Consider the following 26,631-nt stretch of genomic DNA (forward strand, 5'->3'; position numbering starts at 1 on the left):
TGCTTAAGGAACTTGTTTTAACTTTTACTAATTTATTTGATGATAGTGTATTTTTTATAACAGTGGTAGCTAATATCAAGATCTTAAAATAAACATTTTTACTTTAGTAAGAACTTCACCTGGTAAACTGGTTTCCATGGTAGGCTACATCATTGCAAGGCCAGGCCAAAGTTGCTTAGATGATATGTTTTTAAAGCTAATTATGATGACAGTAATATCAATGTAAAGATTAAGTAAAAGCCTATCAATGAAAATCCCCATAGCCTACACAGTATGGTGTATATGTCCTGTGTTAATGTGGTCCTTATGAACAAAGTTTCCTGTGGAAAATGTTTTTACTGAGCTTTTCCACAATGACTGTTACTCTCTTATGTCTCTAAGCATTGAGCTGAAGATAAAGTGATTACCATAGCAGCCAATGCAGGCATATCAGATTTTGAGGACACTGTCTGAATAACAAATAGATACAATTTCGTCACACGTTACACACAATACAATGTGGACAGTCAGTCCCAAAGATCAGATTTGAAAACCAAATCAAATGTATGTGCAATGTTAGCAAAGTATCTTGCACTTGTAATGTACTCCATATCTTAAAAGTATAGGCCTATATTTGTAAAAAAAAAAAAATAAAGAATTTAAAACTGTACTTAAAGGGTTAGTTCACCCAAAAATTAAAACCAAGTCATTAATTACTCACCCCCATGCTGTACCAACCCCGTAAGACCTTCGTTCATCTTCGGAACACAAATGAAGATATTTTTGATTAAATCTGAGAGGTTTTTTGGGTGAATTAACCCTTTAAGATAAAAAACTTGGAGATAGTATAATATTAATTACATAAAAGAGAGCATAAAAAGGTTCAATGGGTTTATCTTGGCTCAATTTTAAAGAACCCTTGCCAAAAAAGTTCTTCTCTGTAAAAAAAAAAAAAAAAAAAAAAACTTCTGAGATCCATTTTGGACAACACAAACGGTAATTTCAATGCAATGGGAAGCATGTGATTATGGAGGTGATCTTTATCTTGAGGTTGAAGAGTTCATCTGCTGTCTGTGGTGATATACAGTGAAAGAAGAAGAGTCTGAGTGATTAATGTTACGCTGCTGCTGATGTCTTATTGAATTCCCATCTCACTGGGAACACAGCACAACCGCAGAAGTGAGAAAGTCACAGATCGAATTGCCAATAGTAATCACTCAGAACTGTGGCAAAAAAAAGGGATGTACTATTTCAATATTTATCTGAAAATACTACATGAACTAAATACATACACTTTGGTGCCCCATTGCTTTTTAAAATTAAAGGCACAAATCATGTTTTTTTTTTTTTTTTTGTGATAACTATTGTGGTGGAAATTGTAAACTATATATTAAACTAACCATGTTTCTAACATCTAACCTTATTTAACATGCTAACACTTTGAAACACCATGTACTAAAACGTTGTTCTGTGTTTTTGAATGTTGTTGGCCTATGTTGCCATACCCCTGTTGAGTGTAAATAACATATATGGAAAATTAAACTAGACAGATGACTAAGTTAGAACCTTGTGATTAACAATGAAGTAATCATTAAAACAGTTTGCTTTACCTAGAAGGGTTTGTATATGAAGAACCAATCAAATTCATGTCATTTTGCCATACCTCCTTATTCTATAAAAACTGTTGTATCCGTGTTAACTGGTGGGATTCTCAATGGAATTTGTCTGAGATCCTCCGGCCTTGCTTATTCTTGGGGAAAGTTCTCTGAGGAAATGTCGAGAACTCCCGGCCGTGATTAAAGGAGTAGTTCACCCCCCCCCCGCCCCCCCCCCCCCCCCCCCCCCATGTCATCCAAGATGTCCATGTCTTTCTTTCTTCAGTCGAAAAGAAATTAAGGTTTTTGATGAAAACATTCCAGGATTTTTCTCCATATAATGCACTTTCCCACATAGCAAATGTTTTCTGGCCCAGCTCCGGGCCACACAATCACTTTTCCCTCGGCCCAAGTACCGCAAAGAATGACGGTACTGAAGTGGCCCAGAACTGGATTAAAGACAAGGGTCACACATGGGCCATAACCGGCCCGAATCTCAGCCAGTTAATCACCCTTAACTGGCCCTGAAGTGGCCCAGAACTGGATTAAAGACATGGGTCACACATGGGCCATAACCGGCCCGAATCTCAGCCAGTTAATCACCCTTAACTGGCCCTGAAGTGGCCCAGAACTGGATTAAAGACAAGGGTCACACATGGGCCATAACTGGCCCGAATCTCAGCCAGTTAACCCTTAACTGGCCCTGAAGTGCCCCAGAACTGGATTAAGGACAAGAGTCACACATGGGCCATAACTGGCCCTGAATAGGACCAAAACAGGTTTTATTATTGGTACCAAGTCTCAGCCATAAGTTAACCTTATCAACACCAGAAACCCCAAAACTGAGCCATAACCCAGCCTAATCTTACCAAACCATATGAACAAATAAGTCACAGGAAAATTCAATTCTGAAAATTGCTTTATTTAACAATAATGTACACGCCAAAAATACATTTTTAAATTACATCTAGAATTGTGTAACCGTGTGAAGGCTATTTTAGTACATTCAAAGCATAACATCTTATTAGCACCTCAAAAAAGTGCATTTAATTTCAAAATGTTCTTGTCTGTCTTTAACCGTTACTTATTGTAGTAATGCACAAGCCAAAACATTTAATAATAATGAAAATTCAAATCTAGAATTGTGTAACTGTGTGAAGGCTATTTTTTTTTTTTGTACATTCAAAGCGCAACATCCTATTACCTCAAAGTGCATTTAATTTCAAAATGTTCTGGTCTGTCTTAAAGGAACACTCCACCGTTTTTTCATATTAAACTATGTTATTCCCTTAACTAAGACGAGTTGATACCTCTCTCGTCTCAGTGCGTGCACTATATCGCTCTGGCGCGCGGCAACACTTTGATAGCACTTAGCTTAGCCCAGTTCATTCATTAGGATCCAAACAGAGATGAAGTTAGAAGCGACCAAACACCTCCACGTTTTCCCTATTTAAATACAGTTACACGACCAAGTATGGTGAAACAAAATAAAACATGGCACTTTTCTAAGCGGGTAAAATGGATAATAATGTATGGCGGAATAGCACTTGAACTCGGCGCAGTAATATAACTATATCATCGGGAGAGGATTATGAGTGATGATATTACTGCACCGAGTTGAAGTGCTATCAAGTGCTATTCTGCCATACATTATAGTTATCCATTATATGTTATAAGGCAATAACATAGTTTAATGGTCTGTTTAATAAAAAAAAAAAAAAAAGTTTAATATGAAAAAAACGGTGGAGTGTTCCTTTAAACAGTAGCTTACTTATTGTAGTAATATTGTAGTAATACAGCTAGAGTTGTGTGAACACTATTTTAGTTGCCTGAACAGCCAAGTATACAACATTTTCCAATTCTAACTAAATTAATCTATGAATGAATCTAGCACTGAAATGTAACCATATTATAATGTAATTTTACTCTCAACAAACATAGAGCAAATTAAAACAATTACTTAAAACAAATTTACACATCAGAATTTTTGTATGTGTGAGGGAGAAAAAAAATAGTTCTCAGGAAGTGAAGTACATCTCTGCAGCCCCTCTTTTCTCCTCAAGCGCTCTCTCCTTCCTCCATCTCTATCAGGAGCAAGCTGAAGCCATCTTGTATAGTTGCTTCTATCTCCTGATCGGGAGCATGTTGTGTCAGACGATTTTTTTCTCACAGCAGCTAAAAGACAAAATATTAAATTAATACAAAATTAATAAATACATATACAAACATTAATCCACCTGTAGGTAACAAAATAAAATAAGGTTGCTTTGGTTACATTTTATACAGGAAATGGTTGCTTATAATGTGGCACTATTGAATGACTGTCAAAATACTGTTGTCAAACTCACAACAGTATGACAACAGTATTTTGACAAACAAAACCTTTTTAGCAAACAAAAACCTTAAAAATGTTTAGATATGAAAACTGTGGTGTAAACACATGCTTATCTGTGAATTAACTTTTAATTTATTAACTGTTAAAATAAAACGGCAATTATCCACTAAAGGAATAGTTCAACCAAAAATTTTAATTCTGTCAACATTTCCTCACCTCCACTTGTACGATGCCTGTATGAGTTTCTTCCTTCTGTTGAACACAGCAGAAAAAAAATAAAAAAATGTTTAATCAGTAGAGAACCACTTTCCAATTTAATGTTACATTCCAGTTACCTGTCTGGTCACCAACATTCCTCAAAATGTGTTCTTTGTGTTCATCAAAAGAAACCATAAGAGAAAATGATGAGTAAATTTTCAGTTTTGTTTGAACTTCCTTTAAAAAACAAGAACAGACATAACGTTACACACACACACATAAAATAGCAGACATATCCTGATTATCAAAGTCACAGATTAGATTTAGATATAATTAAATCTGATTATACAGCCATTGAATCACTTTGAGCTTTAAAAGTCAATTACTGTTGTTTGTTGCTGATTTCGCTGTGATTTTTCCTATCATTTTAACAGCATTAACTTACATTACATCCCGCAGGCCGGTTTATCGCACCGGTCGCGTCAGTCTGTACTCGCATTCTCAAGGGGCAGTGGATCCGCTACCATATAAGCAAAAGTTCACTTCAATAAAGAACAAAGTGACATCCGAGTTTGAATTCTGGTATTTAAAAAAAGCACAAAGAAAGAGAGCGACGAACTTCACTTACCTGAACAGCAGTTGTCTGACAGTGACAGACTTCTTCTGTTCTTCACCCTTCAGCGGGAGAAATTTCAAACGACGCATACATCACGTGAACCTCATTAACCAACCAGAAAAGCTGCTGTTACCGTGGAGATCGCGCCAAAATAAGCATTTTTTAAATGATATTTTTTTTCAAACGTTTTTTAATAAACTGATATATATATATATATATATATATATATATATATATATATATATATATATATATATATATATATATATATATATATATATATAGTTCGTTTTTAACATGTATATATATATATATATATATAGTACGTTTTTAACATGATTTTGTGGTGCTTAAACTAAAAAGTATGGAAAATGTTGACTATTTTGTATGTGAATTATTTTTTCTTTAAACTATAATTTATTTATTAAAAAAAAAAAAAATCAATTATCATGTTAGGAAAATGTATATTTTGTTCAGGTCAAATGGATTTGGGAATTGTTTAATGATTATTGAATTTTGTGAACATTGCTGAAAACTAATAGGCCTAGCAGCCCTAAATACTTATAACTGTCCAGTACACAAAGGCCCATAATCGCTACACTGATCTGGGCCATAATCGCTAAACTGATCTGGGCCACACACCTCCCATCCACAATCGGCCCAAATGTTGTCTGCCGTCATGCATGCAGTGCCATCATTGCCACGCATGGCCCAGAGTTGGCTGACATGATCTGGGCCACACACCTCCCATCCACAATCGGCCCAAATGTTGTTTGCCGTCATGCATGCAGTGCCATCATTGCCACGCATGGCCCAGAGTTGGCTGACATGATGCATGCCAGTGCCGGCAACACGCCAGCAGTGCCATTTTTAGGCCACATTTGGGCCAAGTCTGTTTGCTATGTGGGTTGCTGGGCACCAAACGGTTCAAGGTCCAAAAGACAGTTTCAGTGCAAACTGTTCAAATGGCTTTAAACGACACCAGGCGATGAATAAGGGTCTTATCAAGCGAAACGATCGCTCATTTAAAAAAGAAATAACAAAGTTTAAGTTTTATAAGCTCAAATGCTCGCCTTGCTCTGTTCTGTGTGACTCTCCTGTTCGAACTCGTTCATCAAAATGAACGAATCTTTTTCCGAGTCAATTCGTTCATTTCGTTCGTTAAATGAACCAAATGACTTGAAAAAAGATTTGTTCATTTTGATGAACGAGTTCGAACAGGAGAGTCACACAGAACAGAGCAAGGCGAGCATTTGAGCTTATAAAACTTAAACTTTGTTATTTCTTTTTTAAATGAGCGATCGTTTCGCTTGATAAGACCCTTATTCATCGTCTGGAATCGTTTAAAGCCCTTTGAACAGTTTGCACTGAAACTGTCTTTTAGACCTTGAACCGTTTGGTGCCCAGCAAAGTGCATTAGCTATATGCAGAGCCATAGAGAGAAAGAGTTGCGACACTCCCATAGACCGCCATAGGAACTTTGGAATGCGGAAGTAACGCGAGTCGTGGAGCGGCCAATAGTTCCAAACACTGATAGTTTCTCCATTGAACCCCATTCATTTTCAGTGCTTCCGAAGTACGCTCGCTGGTAAATTAATGAAATTACTGTATTTCTTTTCTTTTACACACATTAGCCGACCTCTCGTGAATCTAGTTTGTAGTTATATTTTATGTAGCCAGTTTTAGTAAATATTTATTGGAAGATAATAGGTTAATTGCAGCTATAGCTTACGTGACCAACACTTCACTAACGTTAGCTAACTTACGGTAACTGATGTATATAATATATAATATTTTATATGTATGTATGTATATATATAGCCTATATATAATATTATATATACATACACACACACACACAATTCATTTATTTAAATGGGTTAGGGTTATGCATATATGTGCTTATACGTATTTAGGAACATAGTTAATTCACTCATTAACTATCTCTCCGGTTTAATTTTATGAAGAATATTTTTCGGTTGAATATTTACCGAACATTGCTGTATATAGTCGTTGCTTTCTACGTTTTGGGAGCAGTCTATTTCCCTCCTAAATCATTCATTTGTACATGCACAGCGTAATTATTTATATTTTATGTTGGTTGGAATTCTGAACGGACTGCAGACCTCTTTGCGTGATCACGAAGCGGAATTAAGCAAGATCACGGGAATTAATAGCCTAATACAGCCCAGTTGTGCTAAAATAAATATCATGAGACGTCCATTATCAGATGAATGACATGGAAAAGTTAAGTTAAGGGCTCGCCCCGCTCGCTCTCTCTCAGCAGACTGCTATAAGGGAATCGAGCGCGGCAAGGCTGCCCGCCTCAAACACTGCAAGCACACACAATCTAAAGACACGGGAGGCTGACCCACTGTCTATGGGCTGACCGGTTGACTGTTTGTTGACTTTTGCGACAGTGCTCGGAGAGCTTGTGGCCTTTAGGGACGCTAGACGTGAAAGTTACAGGTCGAGCGCCACTAGTGGCCAAAAGTTCCGCGGTGTGCCTTTAAGCCAGTGCTACTACCCATGTGAACATGAACACTAGCGTTTTCCCTCCAAAAATATAGCCTATAAACTTATCTAACCCTGCCTCTCCAAATGCAAAACTGACATTAACAAAATGCAATAACAGCTGAAAAAGTACTTGGGTGTGTGTTTTATTTTATATTTACCGTTTAATAATGCAATCGCTGCTGTCTGTCCATAGAAGAACATGACAGCCCGCGTATGTTTTGAAACTATTGGGGCTTACATGAACCACGTGACAGCCGTTGCGGCGACATCAAAGCGTGTCGCAACTATTTCTCCCTATCGCCGCCTTCACACCATAGACAGTATAAGAAGTGGACAGAGCCATCTCATTGGAACTCAGTTGAGACAGTTGAAGCCCATTTTTAGCGATTTCTGAGCACTTCCGTTCCTGACGCGCAGACTCAAACTAAGCTTGATGACGTGAGCAACCTGTCTGACAGACGTTAATCTTCTAGTAGCTGTGCGTGAAAATTGCCAACGTTAATCTTGCAGAGACGGGGAACTTGAGCAAAGAGTTCTTTGGCGTGAGTGAGCAGGAGTAAGTATTCCGTTGCTTTTATGGCCTCATTAGCTGTGTCCGAAACCGCTCACTCGTTCACTCATTCACTAATCCCTATATAGTGTATGGCATTTGAGTGCACTATATCTGCAAGGAGTGAACGAAATGAAGTGAGTGAATTCGGACACTGACGTTTACACTGTGCGTCGGAGAGTTGGAGCTGTCGCAGAAAAGGCTTCGTCACACGTACTGATAAAACTCCTTTTATCTTATGTTACTTACTTTATAAAATAATATTAACAACAATCACAATCATAATGACTTTATTTTGTAATTGTATATACCTCCGTGCCAGCTTTGTAGTTTCATCGACTGAAATTGTAACTCTCACGCTCACAGATGACGTGGTCGTCGAGCGCCCTCAGGCGACCGTTATTATATTCGAATGAATACGCTTCCTACAGATGATAAACGGATATTTTTCAAATCATCCACCAAATAATCATCTCTCCCTTTACATTTTAACGAGTTAACAACAATGCCATAAATTATCAAAACACATTAGTAAAACACATTAAATTGTGTTAATGCCTAAATAATATATTTTAATTAAAAAAACGATATACATATAATTTAATTTAATTTTACAATTCATCTATATAATATTGTCTCAATGTTTTAATATGTTCTATTCAAGTAATGATTAATAGATAAATAAAACTAGCATGAAATAAATGTTAAAGCAGGAATAAGAAAGCTGTAATGTAATCTCTGGATTAAACTTGCTCTCTCTGTTCTCTCCGCATTGGATTGTGGGAAATAGTGCTTCAGCAAGTGTACATCAAATGTACACTCGAATTCAGAGAGGATTGTGGGTAAAAGTAGGGAATGAATGTAGGGAATGATGTCGTTCAGTCAGAATTCGGACACCACTACAAAATGGCCGACACCCGATATAGTGCACTATATAGAGGATAGGGAGCGATTTCAGACACAGCTAATATCTATGGGCTTCTCCCTTGACGGGACGTCCCCCCGATTGCCTGCGAGCTTCTCCTCCTGTCTGTACGGTCATTTCTGTACAGCGCGACAGAGAGTCGAGTGGTTATGACGCAATCGTTAGCCTATTTTTACTAAATCTGTTTCTACGGGGCCATAATGTAACATAGAAGGTAATGGAGCCCTTTATACATTGTCGTGTTTCTTTAGAAATAAATAATGGACAAATGGAGTCTTTAAACGCCTCAGATGTAAAGTTATTCGCTGTCAAAGTGACGCCAAAATGAATGGGAGTCAATGGAAATGCTAACGCAAGTGAAGTTCTGCTACAACATGGCGGCACCCGGCCGGCTTCAACTTCCGGTCGATGGATTACCCCCTTGCTTCACACTGGCAGTTGAAATCAGCTCCGATACGGCTCCGAAACGACCGGAAGTCATTCATTTCCTATGGAGATTCTTGCGAAAAGCTACGGACGGTTCCTATCCAAGGGGGTAATCCATCGACCGGAAGTTGAAGCCGGACGGGTGCCGCCATGTTGTAGCAGAACTTCACTTGCGTTAGCATTTCCATTGACTCCCATTCATTTTTGTGTCACTTTGACAGCGAATAACTTTACATCTGAGGCGTTTAAAGACTCCATTTGTCCATTATTTATTTCTAAAGAAACACGACAATGTATAAAGGGCTCCATTACCTACTATGTTACACTATGGCCCCGTAGAAACAGATTTAGTAAAAATAGGCTAACGATTGCGTCATAACCACTCGACTCTCTGTCGCGCTGTACAGAAGTTACCGTACAGACAGCAGGAGAAGCTCGCAGGCAATCGGGGGGACGTCCCGTCAAGGGAGAAGCCCATAGATAATGAGTCCATAAAAGCAACGGAATACTTACTCCTGCTCACTCACGCCAAAGAACTCTTTGCTCAAGTTCCCCGTCTCTGCAAGATTAACGTTGGCAGTTTTCACGCACAGCTACTAGAAGATTAACGTCTGTCAGACAGGTTGCTCACGTCATCAAGCTTAGTTTGAGTCGGTCTGAGTCTGCGCGTCAGGAACGGAAGTTCTCAAAAATCGCTAAAAGTGGGCTTCAACTGTCTCAACTGAGTTCCAATGAGATCGCTCTGTCCATTTCTTATACTGTCTATGTTCCTATCCGACAATTCCAGCGGAAGTTAGCGTTGCTATGATACTGATAAACAAACCTGAATTCTTATCGTTATAAAATCATTATTTATTTTATTAAAAGTTAAGTTGTCATGTAATTTTTTATTTTCATGATTTGCTAACGTTATTAGGGCAGTTAGGCTAATACAATTAAATTGTAGGCAGACATCGAACTAAATATGATATAGTGGTATAAATTATACCACTATATCACATTTTTTAGCCGACCTGACATGTCAACGTCCTGAGCAACTTTCCTCACGCAGCAGCCTTCCTATTAATATCTCTATAACCCTCATCAGAGAGATCATACAGAACTGACAGAATCAAACTTTCTAATCTCTCCGCCATTTTTGTTCTACCCGCTTCCGACGCTTTTCACTGTGTAGTACGACGTCCGTTGGGGGCGTATTGCGTATTACGGAGCGGATTTCAACTGCCAGTGTGAAGGCAGCGTATGGCTCTGGCTATATGGAGAAAAATCCTGGAATGTTTTCATCAAAAACCTTAATTTCTTTTCGACTGAAGAAAGAAAGACATGGACATCTTGGATGACATGGGGGTGAGTAAATTATCAGCAAAAGTTTTTTTTAAAAGTGAACTAATCCTTTAAAGGTGCAGTGTGTAACATTTTTGAGTATTTATTAACAGAAATGCAATATGACATCCATAACTATGTGTTCAGTGGTGTATAAAGAACTTACCTAATAAACCGTAATGTTTTTATTACCTTAGAATGAGGCATTTATATCTACATAGGCGCGGGAATCCCCTTCTATGAAGGTCGCCATATTGTGACGTCATGTTTCTACAGTAGCCGAACGCGAACACACAGCGCTACAGAGCGCGTTTCGTCACTACCTTGAAAGAGAAGCCGCAGGAAGCTAGAAGAAGCTAAACACCGTGAGTAGTGACTTTTCCCTTGTCAGTGGTGTAAATATGTAGTTGGATTGTTTCATGTAACTTAGTTATTCTCCCTCGCTGTGTTATGGCTTTGCTATGTGGGGATAAATGTGCTGGTTAAGTTCGTGAGACAGCTGATTAGTAGGCTACTCTTGTCATTGACCGTAAAACAGTTACAGGAATCACCAACCCGTCGATCTTGGAAGCATTTTAAGTCGATCGAGTTTCCAAAATCAGAGAAAAAAAAAAGCCTATTGTGTGTGTAGTAAGTGTGTCTAGGGGATGCGGAGGCGCGCGCTGTTACAACATAGAGTGTTACAATGGCCCAGTCCCAATTCTCACTTGAGCCCTAAGGCCTTCCTGGAAGTGGACACTTGTTGAAAGTGCACTTAGCGGAGTAAGTGCGCAAGGGCCCAAAGCTGCACTTCTGTTGTGATCAGGAGAGCAAACACCATTCATTTGGCTAATGTGTGTGCTGCTTATAATAGCTGTAACATGACACAATCCTTTGAATGAAAAAAATAATATCTTTTTTTACTCTTAGCTACCAACCTTTCTGTTAATGTTATTAATATTAAAACAGTTTTTGGCTAAGATAAATTGTGATTGGGGTTTACCTGAGCTTATACTGCCTTACCGTATTCACAGCGATTCGAAATGCAATTTTAATTATGTTATTATGGAAATTGATATATGAAATTCTTCCCATCCCATACATGAAAAAATACATGACGTGTTGGTGATATATTATATATAGGCTAAGGCTATATTAAAAGTCTTACATAGGCTATATGAAATAAAATGACACAACCCTGTCTCTTTTTGTTAAATTTCAGTTTTATTGATCAATAATAGCCATTATTAAATTATAAGTAGCCTAAAAAGTATAAGAAGCTATATAAGTCAAGAAATAAAGCAAGTTAAAAGATTCAGTCAAAGATAAGTCAACAGGCTAACGTTACAACGTTACAGTTAAATAGCATAACGTTAAATATATAAAGTTATGAAACTTCACTTTGCCCTCAGCCAAAACGATTTGCCAGGGAACATAGATTAATGAGACCAAAGATCGCCTGTTAGATATACACAAGCCGATTTATAGCTCATGTTTAACCACTAGACACATAGCCCGCGTGAAACGTCAGAATGACTAGCCGAGGTAAGGCTGTTCCAGGCGGGGTATATGAGCGCTGTGCGCCCGCTGATCCCTGGAACTCCGAAAAAGTCAGATAAAAATTTTAAATAGGCGCTATCTTTATAAACAAACCACAGATTTGAGCTTTAAACAACTATATTCTCGACTGAAACACTCTGAAAACTGAATTTCGTGACACGATAACACTAATATTTTTAAATTTCGCGGCCTTGAAAAACACTTCACCATACCGGCTTCCTTTATCTTCGGAGTTTCCGCTCCCGAACAGCACCATAGCAACCATTCTCCCCCATTGGTTAGCTGTTCGAAACGTCACAACACTACAAGGATTCTGGGTAATATCCCACAGCAAAGTGAGGTCTGATGCGCACTTGCGAAAGGGGTGCATTAAGTGCCCTTATGATCACCCCTGAAGAACACTATTAGAGGATCGGGACACCCTACGGTCTTGCACCCCTTAGCGAGAACGCGCATTGAGGGGCACAAGGGCGCAAGTGCGGGTATTGGGACAGGGCCAATCACGTCATTTTTGCCGCACGCACCTTTGGGCTCATGCGGACGCGTCGAGTTTAAACAAGGCGCTTTAACCAGCTCAGCCACAGTAACAGCTCATATTAGCCAGCTAAACTTTTACTACCCTGTTAGAAAAAATATATAGGTGCATAGTTTCATGTGGTTCTTCTCCCTCGCTGTATTATGGGTTTGCTATGTGGCGAGATTGTGCTGGTTACGTTCGTGAGGCAATCAGCTGATTACTATTATTATATAATGTATTAAGACCCTTGATCCTCACCTGAAACTTTATCCATGATGTGGTTTATAATGGACGGTGGTACAGAAACTTGGTTTACGCTGGCTATTCTCTACTGTCTCAGACGACGATGTTTGTCCCGTTTTAGCCACCGTAGCTTCTTCGAAAGGGAGGGGTGAGCAGTGGGCTGAGCCCTTAATGTAAACTCGCAACCGAACCGCTAGATGTCGCTAAAAATCACACACTGCACCTTTAAAGCATTTAGAGGACATTTGCCGTAGTCTGCTTGTCGATTATTCCTGCGCAGGAAGCAAGTTAGTTAGGGGGACAAGTATATTAGCACCCAGCTGCCGTCGATGTGTAGTCGCGCTAGGGTATAAATTGGACGTAGTTAGGTTTAGGGAAAAATCTACCATTAGATCAAATATTATACAAATTACCTATCATGAAAAGTAGCTATTTTTTTAAACAATTGTTTATTTAAAAATGTATAATATTCAAGTAAATAAACTATCTTAGTTAATAATCTTCAACTTTTGACATTATTACAGATTGTAACTTGCCTGCAAGTTATTGTAAAAAAAAAAAAAAAATGAAGATAATTTTTTACATTTTGTCTATTTAATTTTGATGTTTGAAAAAGTTTAGCAACAATCCCCTATTCGTGGAAAGTGTCTGGAAAAGATCAGTAAAACATGTTTGCTTTTTCATTCAAAAGAGTCACCACCAGACCATAGCAATATGGAAGTCCACATATGGTTGTTGTCCATTTCCATAGCAACCGGTTACCACGTGGCAGCTGCAACACAGAGTTTTTTTGGCACTCCCCTGTTTAAGGAGCCAACCAGGAATGTTTATATACTGATCTTCATTTAGCACAGACAGATTGTCAGCTCTGATATTCTATATTCATCCAGCATGTTGACAGACTCCTTCCTCTCGCATTGGTTGACAGGAGACATGAGGAGGTGTGTCGACACGATCAATGGTTACACAACTTGACACACATTAACATCTCTGACTGTGCTCTGCCTCCACCAGAAATTTGAACGCCATTGCTCAGTTCTGGGAAACACAACGAGGGTTTCTTGAATTAGGTGTGCCAGAATACCTGAGAGAATGAGTGGGAGGAGCTTATGATGTCATATGGTGCCATGCAAATGAGTGTTATGCAATGTTTGCATGACGTTTAGATTATGGTAAACATTTCTGTTAATAATCTAAAATAAAATGGATAGATGGATGTTTACGGCAATAAGTTGGAAGGTTTTACTGTTCGAACCCAACTTCCAAGAGACTGCCAGTACAAAAGTGTCGTGATTTATGCATGCATTTTGCAGAATAACGTTGTTTAGGTTGTGCTTCGGCTCTGCGTGACTGCACATGATTATGACCCTCTGTTAGCTACATATGACAATTTATCTGTTCAATAAAATAACTTGCTCACCTGTAGTTGTGCAATAAAAACTTTTCTCTTTTTACGGATATGACGAGAGAGACACACGGGCGAGTAACTTATGTACTCAATTTCCCGCGAAAACCATCCCAACATGTTTTGGAAGAAGGATTGATGATGTATTGACTTTAAGTTACATTATTTAAAATAAATGTGCATACCTTTAAATAAATTTTACTTAGAATTAAAAGTGTCTTGTTATAAAATGTTTGATTGTTTATTAGAAGTATTTATTTATCAAAAATGTAATGGACATTGTTACACAATTTGTCTCTTGGCTGCAATTATCGAGCTCAGCCATTTAATTCTGTAACCCAAATTATTGTAAGACAAATGAAGAAAAAAAGATCAAATTAGATTTGAATCTAGGCCTACTTGATCCTAAACTATATCCCCTTCAGTTTTACAGCTTAATATAAGCTAAATTTGGATTTTTTATATTATGGTTTTAATTTTATACATTTATAATCTTGTTTGAAAATAGAATATAGGCTAACTTATTTGTTTTTCTGTTTAATTGTTTGATGTTTAGGCCTATTGCTGTCAAAACCACTCAAACCATTCATATTTGTATATATTCACTTTTTTATAATAATGGCTGCTATTATTATTATTAAATTGTACTTACCTTAATACTAACATTAGGTGACACCAACAAAAGTAACTTTATCATAACTATATCAGTTATCTTAAATGCAACAACTACATTTTCACTTTTTTCCATTGGCTGGGCTTTGCATTACCCCACAGTTTGGTGGTCAAGTAGAGGTCATGTGTTTGTTTTAACGTAATACCTTAGGATTCCAGACAATGTGATGTGTGACAACTTCTACATTCTACAACGTTATGAAATGATGGTAAGTTAAGAAATGATGGAAGTACGCATAAACAAGATTTTGCAACATTGTTATTGAACAAAGTATTTTGATAATTATATCAGAGTCAAATAAACCTGTTGCAACCACTTTACATGAGATACAATTTCATTTGGAAGAACTGCTGACAGTTAAAATGGTCCTCAACTGAAACTCAGCTAGTGCATAACTCTCATATTACAGAGACGGCAAAGTTCTTTGCCAAGCAACTCACCACAAAACGACACTATGCAATCTTTTTATTTTTCTTACATTTTTGCAGTGTTCACGCTAGAGACAAACGGAAACTTCAAATAATCTTTTGACAGTTTACAGTCAGCATTGCCAAGTACTTACATAACCCTGTTTATCAAATGACTACCGCCCTATTATTGCCCCACTTTATGAAAGAATGGTAAATCTTTTGTTACTGCATATACTGTACAGACATTACATAACTTGCTTTCAAAGTGTACACTTGCAATCTAAATAAAAAGGAGACTTAGTCTAAAAGCACTAAAATATTTACGTGGCACGACTCCAAACAAAACATGCAAAGGCAACAGGCGGATAAGGAAAATAACTCAAATGGTTCAGAGATAACCTATAGGGAGATTATAGTCTTAAATCAAGCCAGCAGCCATATCACCCTGTAGCCCAAGACTGGTTGCCCACTGAAGCTAAGCAGGGCTGAGCCTGGTTAGTACCTGGATGGGAGACCTTCTGAGAAAACCAGGTTGCTGCTGGAAGAGGTGTTAGTGAGGCCAGCAGGGGGCGCTCACCCTGGGGTCTGTGTGGGTCCTAACGCCCCAGTATAGTGACGGGGACACTATACTGTCAAAGAGCACCGTCCTTCGGATGAGACGTTAAACCGAGGTCCTGACTCTCTGTGGTCATTAAAAATCCCAGGATGTCTTTCGAAAGAGTAGGGGTGTAACCCCGGCATCCTGGCCAAATTTGCCCAGTGGCCTCTGTCCATCATGGCCTCCTAATAATCCCCATATATATATATATACACTGATTGGCTTCATCACTCTGTCTCCTCTCCACCAGTAAGCTGGTGTGTGGTGAGCGTTCTGGCGCACTATGGCTGCCGTCGCATCATCCAGGTGGATGCTGCACATTGGTGGTGGTTGAGGAGATTCCCCCTTCCATGTGAAGCGCTTTGAGTGCCTAGAAAAGCGCTATATAAATGTAATGAATTATTATTATTATTATTAAATCAATGCATTATGTGCTAATCACCTCGATCAGAAGTGACAAGACATGCAATGCGAATGTGCATTAATGTACAGGTCTTATCTTGTGCAGTCAGTATCGCTGCGACAGACTGCCATGAAAAAGTTGCTCAATTTCCCCCTAAAGTTAGAATTAAATGTTTAATATGATTGGCACGATAGTCAACAGAGTATTACTTAACAAGCACAGATAAACTCCAGGACAATGAAACAAAAAAGTATACACAACTCATGAAAGACCACGTTAAAGATAAAAAAGCTTTATTGACAAGTTTTGTTGTGATCATAACAACAAAAAATGTGGATGCAAAGCTTAACTAAATAAAAATAATTTAATTTTGTTTCCCAATCTCCCTTTCTTACAGGATAATATATTCGCTGTGGGAAAACATTTATGAGCAAATGCAAGATATGAGAGAAATTGCATTTAACAAAAAGCAACTTTATTAAAGAGTGGAGCAAGACCGAAACTTGCAATTTACTTGTGAGCAGTCTGAATAAATAGATAGTGCACAAGAGAGGGAAAGCAACCAAGAGGGCTATGATAACATCATTTATCATGACAAGCCCCACTTTCCCTGAGGACCTACATTTGAGTCCCACCCTGTTTAAACCACAGACTCTTTTGTCTGTTTATTTTAGAATGGGCTGCAACTGCTGTTACAATTCCTATTACTTTTATTCCCATTACTCTGAACACAGCCATCAGCCTTTTCCCTAATATATTATGTTCTACAAAGGTACAGGAAAATTATTTATATTAAATAGAACAAAAAAAAAGAGAGAGAGAGAAAAGAAACTCAGAAAGAGAGTAGAATTTGGGAAGCTTAAGTTGTAGGAGCTGCAGCATTCATTTTTGGATTTTCATGTCTGTTTGGTTTATTTTGCCTGGAGACATAATTGATCCTTTTTCACTAAATGCAAAGCACTAGAGGACACGTTGCGTTTAAACCCTTCCCTTTCCCAACATTTAGCTTTTAAAATACCTGTGCGTCTCTGATGGTGAGACTCGACCTCTTTGTATAATCTGCAATTATACATACATAGCCTGTGCTAGTCTATACAGATGACACAAAAGAGAACAGGAATATGACTATTTACAGACCATGGATCTCTCTTCTGCATCACCATAAATCTTTATAATATGTACATATTTTCATTGTCCATGAGCAGACTCAGTTGGCCTGAGCGATGCGGGAGTCTGAGCCGATGAAGTTGAGCATCGTTTGGACCAACTCTGGCAGATCGTAGTCGTGCTTCCAGCCCCAGTCATTGCGGGCGTTGGAGTCATCAAAGTTCATGGGCCAGCTGTCAGCTATGTAGACAAAAACAAGATCATACAATATTTTGCAAAAAAAAATATATATTTTAATGCTTCTGAGTGTAGATTTATTGGCTCATACCTATAGCCTGTCGTACAGAGTCAATCTCATATGTGACCTGAAGGTCAGGAAGCTGTTTCTGGACCTCATTTGTGAGTTCCTCTGGAGTGAAGCTCATGGCGTTGATGTTGTAGGTGCGCATACTGAGTGTTTCCGTTGGCGCCTCCATCACCTCCACCGTGGCCCGCAAACAGTCATCAATGTACATCATGGGAAGCCGTGTATCTGGCTTTAGATTGCACTCAAACTTGCCATTCTTGACGGCGTCATGGAAAATCTGCACGGCATAGTCTGGAAAAGCCAAAAGAAACAGACTTTCATGACTCATTGCGGGTTTTTTTGGCCAGCAGTAACAGCTGTAAGATTACGTTTCAGGTTATAACATGTGACTTTAGGCAGTAGGCGGTGTGGTTTAAATGGCTGGCTGGCATTGGTGCATGCTATCAGCAAATCTAAAAATACTCAAAGTGAACACCCCCGTTCTGAGCATGTGCCCGTTGCATAACTTCATTTACGTACACGCGCAAGGTCATGTGGCAAAAACACAGATGGAGCAGAGTGCACCGTACCCGTTGTGCCACCGCCGGGCTGCGAGTCTGCAGAGATGATACCGGGGTACCGCAGACAGCGGAAGTCGAGGCCATAGCGGTGGTGGTAGTACTGCAGAAAAAGAATTATGGGTAAAGATTAACATTCTGAGTGACATAAGGCCTAGAACAGTACTGAAAATACTGAAATAAGGGTGACCCGTGCCTTACCTCTCCCATAAGCTCCGCGTGGACTTTAGAGACGCCATATATGGTACGTGGTCTCTGCACACAGAGGTCAGGAGTGGGGTTTCGAGGTGAAGTTGGTCCAAAGGCACCAATGGTGCTGGGCACAAAGAGCCGAAGCCCGTGTTCTGCTGCAATGTCGAGGATGTTGTGCAGTCCTACAGAAAAAAAGAAAGAAGAAAATGTACATTTTCTGCACAAAAGGAATCAAAAGTTAAAGGAGAACTCCGGCGCAAAATGAACCTTTGGTCTAATAAAACATTGGTACCTTGTCAACCGTTCTCTGAGATTTGTTTTCATGATAATCGATGTAAAGAGTTTTATCTCTAAAAACTGTTTAGCGTATAACGCTAGTAATGGGGGCATTTAATAAGTAAAAAGAAATCGCTAGTTTATACCACTAACAAGGCTCAAAATAGCCCCACACTAACACAGTAACATAATGAGGGTCCCTACATGCAAAACAAAACATTGAGAACTTTGTAAGTGTACAGACCGTTTAATAAGAAGATAAAGATAAAGACAGTCCACTTGGTGTATACAGACAGGAGCCATCTTTGGAAAACAGACTCGACTAATCAAACCACGAACGACGTGCTAAGTGAGCTGAACTGTATGAATGGCGTTCGTGGTTTGATTAGTCGAGTCTGTTTTCCAAAGATGGCTCCTGTCTGTATACACCAAGTGGACTGTCTTCATAAAGTATCTTCTTATTAAACGGTCTGTACACTTACAAAGTTCTCAATGCTTCGTTTTGCATGTAGGGACCCTCATTATGTTACTGTGTTAGTGTGGGGCTATTTTGAGCCTTGTTAGTGGTATAAACTAGCGATTTCTTTTTACTTGTTAAATGCCCCCATTACTAGCGTTATACGCTAAACCGTTTTTAGAGATTAAACTCTTTACATTCGATTATCATGAAAACAAATCTCAGAGAACGGTTGACTAGGTACCAATGTTTTATTAGACCAAGGGTTCATTTTGCGCCGGAGTTCTCCTTTAAGCTATTGTAATAGTACGATCAAAGTAGTTAAGAATACATTTCTGTTTGATAGCTGAAAGAAATTCTAAACATTTTCCAGGAAAAACTTAAAAAACATCCATTAAAAGTACTTGGGGGGGGGGGGGGGGGGGGGGGGATTAATAATCTACAATTATTATGAGAAGTACAGAGAATGTTAAATCTAACTGTATTGTCTAAATGACTATCAGCCACTAAGTTCAGTGCAAGTTTTCTACTGTCTTACCTGTGATGTTGACTGCTCGTGCCAGTGCCACATTAGCTTCCCCGACAGCACTCAGAAGAGCACTGTAATGCACTAACCAGGTGATCCTGTTATTTACTACAATCTCTCGCAAGTTCTTGTAGTCCAGAATGTCAGAGTAGATAAAGGGTCCTGTGTGGAAGAGGGTGAGAACTGTTAATCGACACGTCAGCACTTGCGTGATCTGTTAAAGCTCTATGCTTTGAGTATTGTTTATTAAAAAAAAGTTTAACGGACTGATAAGGGAAAAATTACGTTAATTAAACTATTAAAATAAATGCTAGGAATGCAAATCAATTCTCTAAGCTACTAATTATAAGAGATTGTACAGAACAGGTCATTAACACAACAATTAACTTAATTAGCATTTCTTTACTGATTTAAATGACCTTATCATGGAAATTAATAAATGATCCCTTCAAATAACTCTAAACTACATTTGGCTAACATCTGGTTTGAACGAATATGGTTTATGTAATAATAATAATAATAATAATAACAACAACAAGACAGAACCCACTAATAGAGTGCAAACACAATTACTTCTCTAGTCTAATTAAATGATATATTAAGAAATCACAGCCTTTCATTTGAGATGAACAAAAGACGTACCACTGTGAAATACGTTGCTTGGTGGTTTCCTGATATCTGAGAGGATCACATTGTTTTTTCCAAATCGCTTCCTATGAAACGGGAATAATTGTTTTATATACGTTTTTTCATATAAAACTTAAAATTAAGTGTTACACTTACAAATGCATCTATAATGCAAAACTGAACACATTTTTTCCATGTACTGTAACATACATACCTTAAGAGTTTAGCAAGCCCAACCCCTAGTTGCCCGAGGCCACCTGACAGAGAGAGAGAAAAAAAGAAATGATCAAATATTTTGCAAAAAACACAGTAGGGGAGTCAGGAACCACCTTTCTTAAAGATAAGCTACAACATGTGAGAATTACACACGTCCCAACTTTTTAAATACAAATAATGCATTAATCTAGTCGTTATCATACCTGTGATGAGAACTTTGGGGTGGTCCGTCTCAGAGAAAGACACAGAATGAAAGCTGGCATCAGATCCAGAGGTGACCTGACGTGGGGAAAAGCTGATGTTGCGTATCGCTACAGTCAGAGACTGGCATCCACACGCAGGGGTCAGCAGGGCCTGCTTTGCCACCTTACTAAGGGCTCTGAAGACTGGCATACTCGGTTACCTGGAAAAACAAGAGGATAGACAGGCTGTGAGACATCACATAACCAAATGAATGAGTATTAAAAGAATAGCTCACCCTAAAACGTGAACTGTCATCATTTACTCACCATCGTGTCCTTCCAAACCTGAATGACTTTCTTTCTTCTGTGGAACAATGATGACAGCCTCAGTCACCATTCACTTTCAGTGCATTTTTTCCCTCCATACAATGGAAGTGAAAGGTAAGTTAACTGTCATTTTGCCTAACTTCTTTCTTTCTAGTTCCATAGAAGCAAGTCATTCAGGTTTGGTAGATAGGCTACTGGACATCTAAATATAAAAGCGTGTGCTATATTTGTATTAACATTTCGGGTCAAACATCGAACATATTTCTTACTTCAGAGCTATCTTAAACACACGAGGCTCAGAATAGCCGATTTACCCACGCAAAATACACCTGTATCCAAAAAAACTTTAATGAACCCTAGTGCAATGCATCTCAAAGTTCATCCTTAATACAGTAAACTTGAGAAAACAGTACATTTCCAGGTTGTCATCGACGAACTTCTTAGCTTGAAAATGTGAAGGAACTAAAGGGAACGAAGAATGTAATTTGAGCGTACTTATACGGCCCCGCCTTCGGCGGCAGCCAATCAGCACGCAAGACCTGTGCGCGAGCGCTGCTCTGGCACCACGCCGAGCACGGGGGGCAAGATGCCGAACACATCCTTCAATTCAACCTCTAAAGACTTAATTCTGTGCCAAGTTCCGGCTCGTGTTTCCCGTTTTGCAGAACAATACCATGACACACAATCCGAGCCTTACTATCAGCCGGTTTGATCTTGAACGGAAAGGTCAGTCAGCCTTCTGGGAACTTAGATCAGATTGGTTGTAAAAGAATTGTATAGCCTACTGGCTTTTTCAGTCAACCCTGGGACTTAATCCTCGGTTGTCTTGTTACATGTTCACACTGTTCATACTTTATCCTGGGTTAGTAATTAATCATTGGTAGACATGCTTAGAGATTTTAAACCCCGTATTTAAGTTCTCGTTTGCATATTTATTTGGCTAATACAGCACGCGGCCCGTATTAATAAATGCCTGCCCATCACCCAACAGTCGCCACGTACACCCGCTATGGCTCTTTAAGTATTCACATACATCCAAAATAATACGCTCACTTCATAACCCATTTTACCCGTATGCTGCCGCTCTTCGACATTTTTATCCGTTTCACTCGGAGTCGGACATGGAGACTAAACTCTGCGCGTGAATATTTCAAGAAATAAGCACTGAGGAATTTCATGATTGGTTGTCTGTTGCTAAACAACTAAGTTAGCATTTATAGCGGTAAGGGGACTGAAGTGATGAGCAATCTAGCGGCTCTGTGTGTGAAGAACGTGAGCAAACTCACGACGACGACACCCTATGAATGAACATAATTTAAATAACGAGCACATCAGGATTTGGAGTTTCACATGAACAATCGTATTTTGTCAAACACTAAAGGGGAGTCTTGCGATGAAATGATGAATAAAGACATAGCGCTAGAGAACAATCACCTCTTGAGCTTCATTATAGGCCTACAATCTCATATAAGATATTTGCAGAGATCTTTAAGACACAGTAATTGGATTGAAAGGTAAAAGCGATTCAACAGATAGTGTAAAATAAACAATTGCCTATAATGCATTTGATCTTTCTCGTCAAGGCCATAGGAAGCTTACGTATAAGGTTCTAATTTCAATCAATTTAAAAGCAAAACGCAGATTTCAGTAAATGAATTCACTCACCTATTGACAAATAAGATTCAGAGATTTGGCAAAAAACGTGTTTTTCTGGTCGACGCTAGCAGCTTTTTTTATCTGGTTTTCCGTCACTGACGCTTCTTCTTTCTGTATCTTCCAGTATTGCATCAGCCCGCCGAGGAGGTTTTATATCCGCAGCACGAGAGGCTTTCAAGAGAAGCCGGCTGCGCTCTGATTGGCCAGCGCTGGAGGTGAGGTCCTGGCCACGCCCCCTGACGTCTGTAGAACTGAAACATGACGACTGAGGGTCTTCTTCAGGGCTGCACATGTTCAACCCACCTCTCACAACGAATGCAGTCAACAGGACCTTTGATTATGAGATGGGGGTGGAAAGTGAGCGTCAGAAATCTCGTAGTAAAGATTGGGAGAGAACATTTCGTATTTCTTGTAACATATTCTGTATTCCGATATGGAGGACCAAACAAATAATGACCCAATTAAATGTTTCTTTCACTAAATTTAGTAAGAAAATCGTTTATTCTTAAACATGTTAAATACTATTAAAAGTCGGCATGAAACGGAAGTTGCGGTAACTTTCGAGTGAAGGCTTCTCAAGCAAGAAAAAAATGTAGGGCGCGACTTGATTTTGTCCATCGTGATTGATTGGATGGTTGTGGTTTGCTATTGCTGTGATGTCATGTGAGCGACAGGTTGCCCCGCCCTCACACCAGTAAACACGTCATCTTGTTTACTTGTTTACACCCTGTCTATGGTTTACACACATGAGAAAAGAGATGTCCTTGCAAGAGGAAGTTATTTTGATTAAAGATCAAAAGTGCACATGAATTTAAAAAAGTTAAACAAAATAATCATGTGCACGGATAAATCATTTATAATAAATAATGCAATATTACTTAAAAAAAATTAGAATAGTCCATTTTGATTTCCTGGTGATTTTAAACTTTTTTTAAAAAACAATTTTACTGATTTATTTTTTATAATATTAATAATAATAATAATTATTATTATAAATCTGTGAACACCCCTAAAAAGTATGTTTTGGCATCTTTAGAAAAAAATTAAACCTGAGCATAAGCTGTGAACAAAAATAATAGAGGAACTTTACCAGCATAAATCAGTCTTCCTTTTTTATTGTTGCTGCTATTTTCTGCCAATGCTTGAACGGCAAGTCAGAGCTATTACAGGTTATGGTCTGCCACACACCATTAATATGATTAGGTGTTACTGTGATGCTTCAAGGTCATTTCCTCTCAAAACAATCAATCGAATCTTTACCCTGAAAATCCATTAAAATCTCAATTGCATCACTCCAGGTGTATTTATGAGGCTTCTCAATTTAAGATATCAATACTTGGACAGAGAAAGGAGGACAAATCTTCCTCTTTCCACAAGGTTAAAAAGCATATTCCACAGAACAAAATAGTGAATGAGTAACTCAAAGTGACACTTTTAGGCTTGCGAGAGGTGTTTGCCAGAGGGGTTACTTCAGGTCTGCTACCGTCTCTGTGAACCTAATGTGTCTATTAGACATTGTTTTTACAAAATTAAAAGCAAAATAAATTTAGCACATACATTATTTCCAGACATTGCAAAGATATCGTTATTGATCATCTTCACAGCTCAAGAGGTCCCGTATAAGGGGCACTTGAAACTTGAGTACATGTATTAGCCCCGTCCCCCAGGAAGCACTGCATGTTCCTGATAATGAACAGGGAAAGCACACACGTTTATGTGATGAGAGATATGGTGCTTTACACAGCCAACGGTTGTATATGAGCATAAGCATATGCAATGTAAAACTATCATTTGTGACAAAAAATGACAAACTTTAATACATATGTTGATGTCCTACGGTGTATATATATATATTCACTCACCTAAAGGATTATTAGGAACACCTGTTCAATTTCTCATTAATGCAATTATCTAATCAACCAATCACATGGCAGTTGCTTCAATGCATTTAGGGGTGTGGTCCTGGTCAAGACAATCTCCTGGGGCACGTTCAAGTTCAAAACGGTGCTCAACGTTTTGCTACAGTTTCCGGGTTGAAGGTCATGTTTCCTGGAAACAGTGTGCAACGGGGTTTGAGATACGTTTTCTCTTGTTTGGTGGGTGTGTCACAACTGCAGTCCAATCAGCAGCAACAAAAGCACGCGGTATTAAAGTGAACTCGCACAATGGGTTCAAGGAAAGTCATTTACAAATGTGTTCGATGCAGCTCGGTATACGCAACAACTGAGGATATTAGAAGACATGTTTGTCGTAAGTTTTATTGTAAAAATATAGGATATCAACATAATGATGTAGTTGTTTATATTTTTAGCTTCATTGCAAGTGTACGACATTTGGCATATAAATAAACAATGGTAATTAAGTGCTTTTCCTAAAAATGAGAAAGAAAATACAGGGTATTAAAACAGTATGAACTACAAATAAAGTCAGTATGTGAGGCAAAATAGATGTGTTTTAGTCTGAATAAGGTAAGAGGTGTGCTTCCATTTCAGTTTCCACAAATCCCTTCACTCGATTGGGATGTTCTCTTGTGTTCTGGGCGGCAAGTGCAGTAACTGTATCGGGCATATTTTGTAGTATTAAACACATATTTACCGACTTCATCAGGCTCCGAAAATTCTTCACAAAGAACACAAAGAATGGCCTTCTCAGCTGCTATAGTTGCAACTCTTGCATCATCAGAAGAGTGTGTTCAACACATCACCGTTTCTGTTTAAAAAACATTGTGCAACGTTTTGTCGGGGCTGAACGCAGCCCAGAACTCCAAACTGAATGTCAGAATGGGAAATAAAGGTGATTTAAGCAATTTTGAGCGTGGCATGGTTGTTGGTGCCAGACGGGCCGGTCTGAGTATTTCACAATCTGCTCAGTTACTGGGATTTTCACGCACAACCATTTCTAGGGTTTACAAAGAATGGTGTGGAAAGGGAAAAACATCCAGTATGCGGCAGTCCTGTGGGCGAAAATGCCTTGTTGATGCTAGAGGTCAGAGGAGAATGGGCCGACTGATTCAAGCTGATAGAAGAGCAACTTTGACTGAAATAACCACTCGTTGCAACCGAGGTATGCAGCAAAGCATTTGTGAAGCCACAACACGCACAACCTTGAGGCGGATGGGCTACAACAGCAGAAGACCCCACCGGGTACCAGTCATCTCCACTACAAATAGGAAAAAGAGGCTACAATTTGCAAGAGCTCACCAAAATTGGACAGTTGAAGACTGGAAAAATGTTGCCTGGTCTGATGAGTCTCGATTTCTGTTGAGACATTCAGGTGGTAGAGTCAGAATTTGGCGTAAACAGAATGAGAACATGGAGCCATCATGCCTTGTTACCACTGTGCAGGCTGGTGGTGGTGGTGTAATGGTGTGGGGGATGTTTTCTTGGCACACTTTAGGCCCCTTAGTGCCAATTGGGCATCGTTTAAATCCCACGGCCTGAGCATTGTTTCTGACCATGTCCATCCCTTTATGGCCACCATGTACCCATCCTCTGATGGCTACTTCCAGCAGGATAATGCACCATGTCACAAAGCTCAAATCATTTCAAATTGGTTTCTTGAACATGACAATGAGTTCTCTGTACTAAAATGGCCCCCACAGTCACCAGATCTCAACCCAATAGAGCATCTTTGGGATGTGGTGGAACGGGAGCTTCGTGCCCTGGATGTGCATCCCACAAATCTCCATCAACTGCAAGATGCTATCCTATCAATATGGGCCAACATTTCTAAAGAATGCTTTCAGCACCTTGTTGAATCAATGCCACGTAGAATTAAGGCAGTTCTGAAGGCGAAAGGGGGTCAAACACAGTATTAGTATGGTGTTCCCTATTAATCCTTTAGGTGAGTGTATATATACTGTATTATTTTTTTGTTCCTATAAAATATTTTATTTCAACTATATATTCTAGAATAGATTCCATTTTGTTTGCTTTTTTCTTTGTAGCAC

The 26,631-nt window shown here is 38.9% G+C and overlaps 1 protein-coding gene and 1 long non-coding RNA gene across 2 annotated transcripts in view; both read right to left on the reverse strand.

Annotated features, from left to right (window-relative positions):
- Nucleotides 1-6,037: 6,037 nt before the first annotated feature.
- The window catches only part of LOC130097588 (uncharacterized), a 151,954-nt gene continuing 131,360 nt past the window's right edge, over nt 6,038-26,631 (reverse strand). Inside the window, exon 2 of the long non-coding RNA XR_008808317.1 lies at nt 6,038-6,109. This is a non-coding gene — a long non-coding RNA (uncharacterized LOC130097588). The remainder of the gene's footprint in view (nt 6,110-26,631) is intronic.
- On the reverse strand, nt 17,444-22,840 carry tdh (L-threonine dehydrogenase). The gene is made up of 9 exons (XM_056264498.1): nt 22,692-22,840; nt 20,721-20,920; nt 20,516-20,558; nt 20,317-20,387; nt 19,687-19,836; nt 18,425-18,597; nt 18,236-18,326; nt 17,688-17,957; nt 17,444-17,599 (listed from the first exon to the last, which is right to left on the reverse strand). The coding sequence occupies exons 2-9, from the start codon at nt 20,908-20,910 to the stop codon at nt 17,460-17,462; spliced, it is 1,128 nt and encodes a 375-aa protein (XP_056120473.1). The 5' UTR covers nt 20,911-20,920; nt 22,692-22,840; the 3' UTR covers nt 17,444-17,459.

The sequence above is a fragment of the Rhinichthys klamathensis genome, unplaced genomic scaffold, assembly GCF_029890125.1.
Source record: "Rhinichthys klamathensis goyatoka isolate OS25496 unplaced genomic scaffold, OSU_Roscu_1.1 h1tg000221l_1, whole genome shotgun sequence".
NCBI classification, from domain to species: Eukaryota; Metazoa; Chordata; class Actinopteri; order Cypriniformes; family Leuciscidae; genus Rhinichthys; species Rhinichthys klamathensis.

Coding starts and splice junctions, on each gene's coding strand:
- tdh (XM_056264498.1), bottom strand. CDS start 20,910: ATGCCAGTCTTCAGAGCCCTTAGTAAGGTGGCAAAGCAGGCCCTGCTG. Junction 18,327..18,424: donor ACGCGGAGCTTATGGGAGAG/GTAAGGCACGGG, acceptor CTTTTTCTGCAG/TACTACCACCACCGCTATGG. Junction 17,958..18,235: donor GCCCGGCGGTGGCACAACGG/GTACGGTGCACT, acceptor TGGCTTTTCCAG/ACTATGCCGTGCAGATTTTC.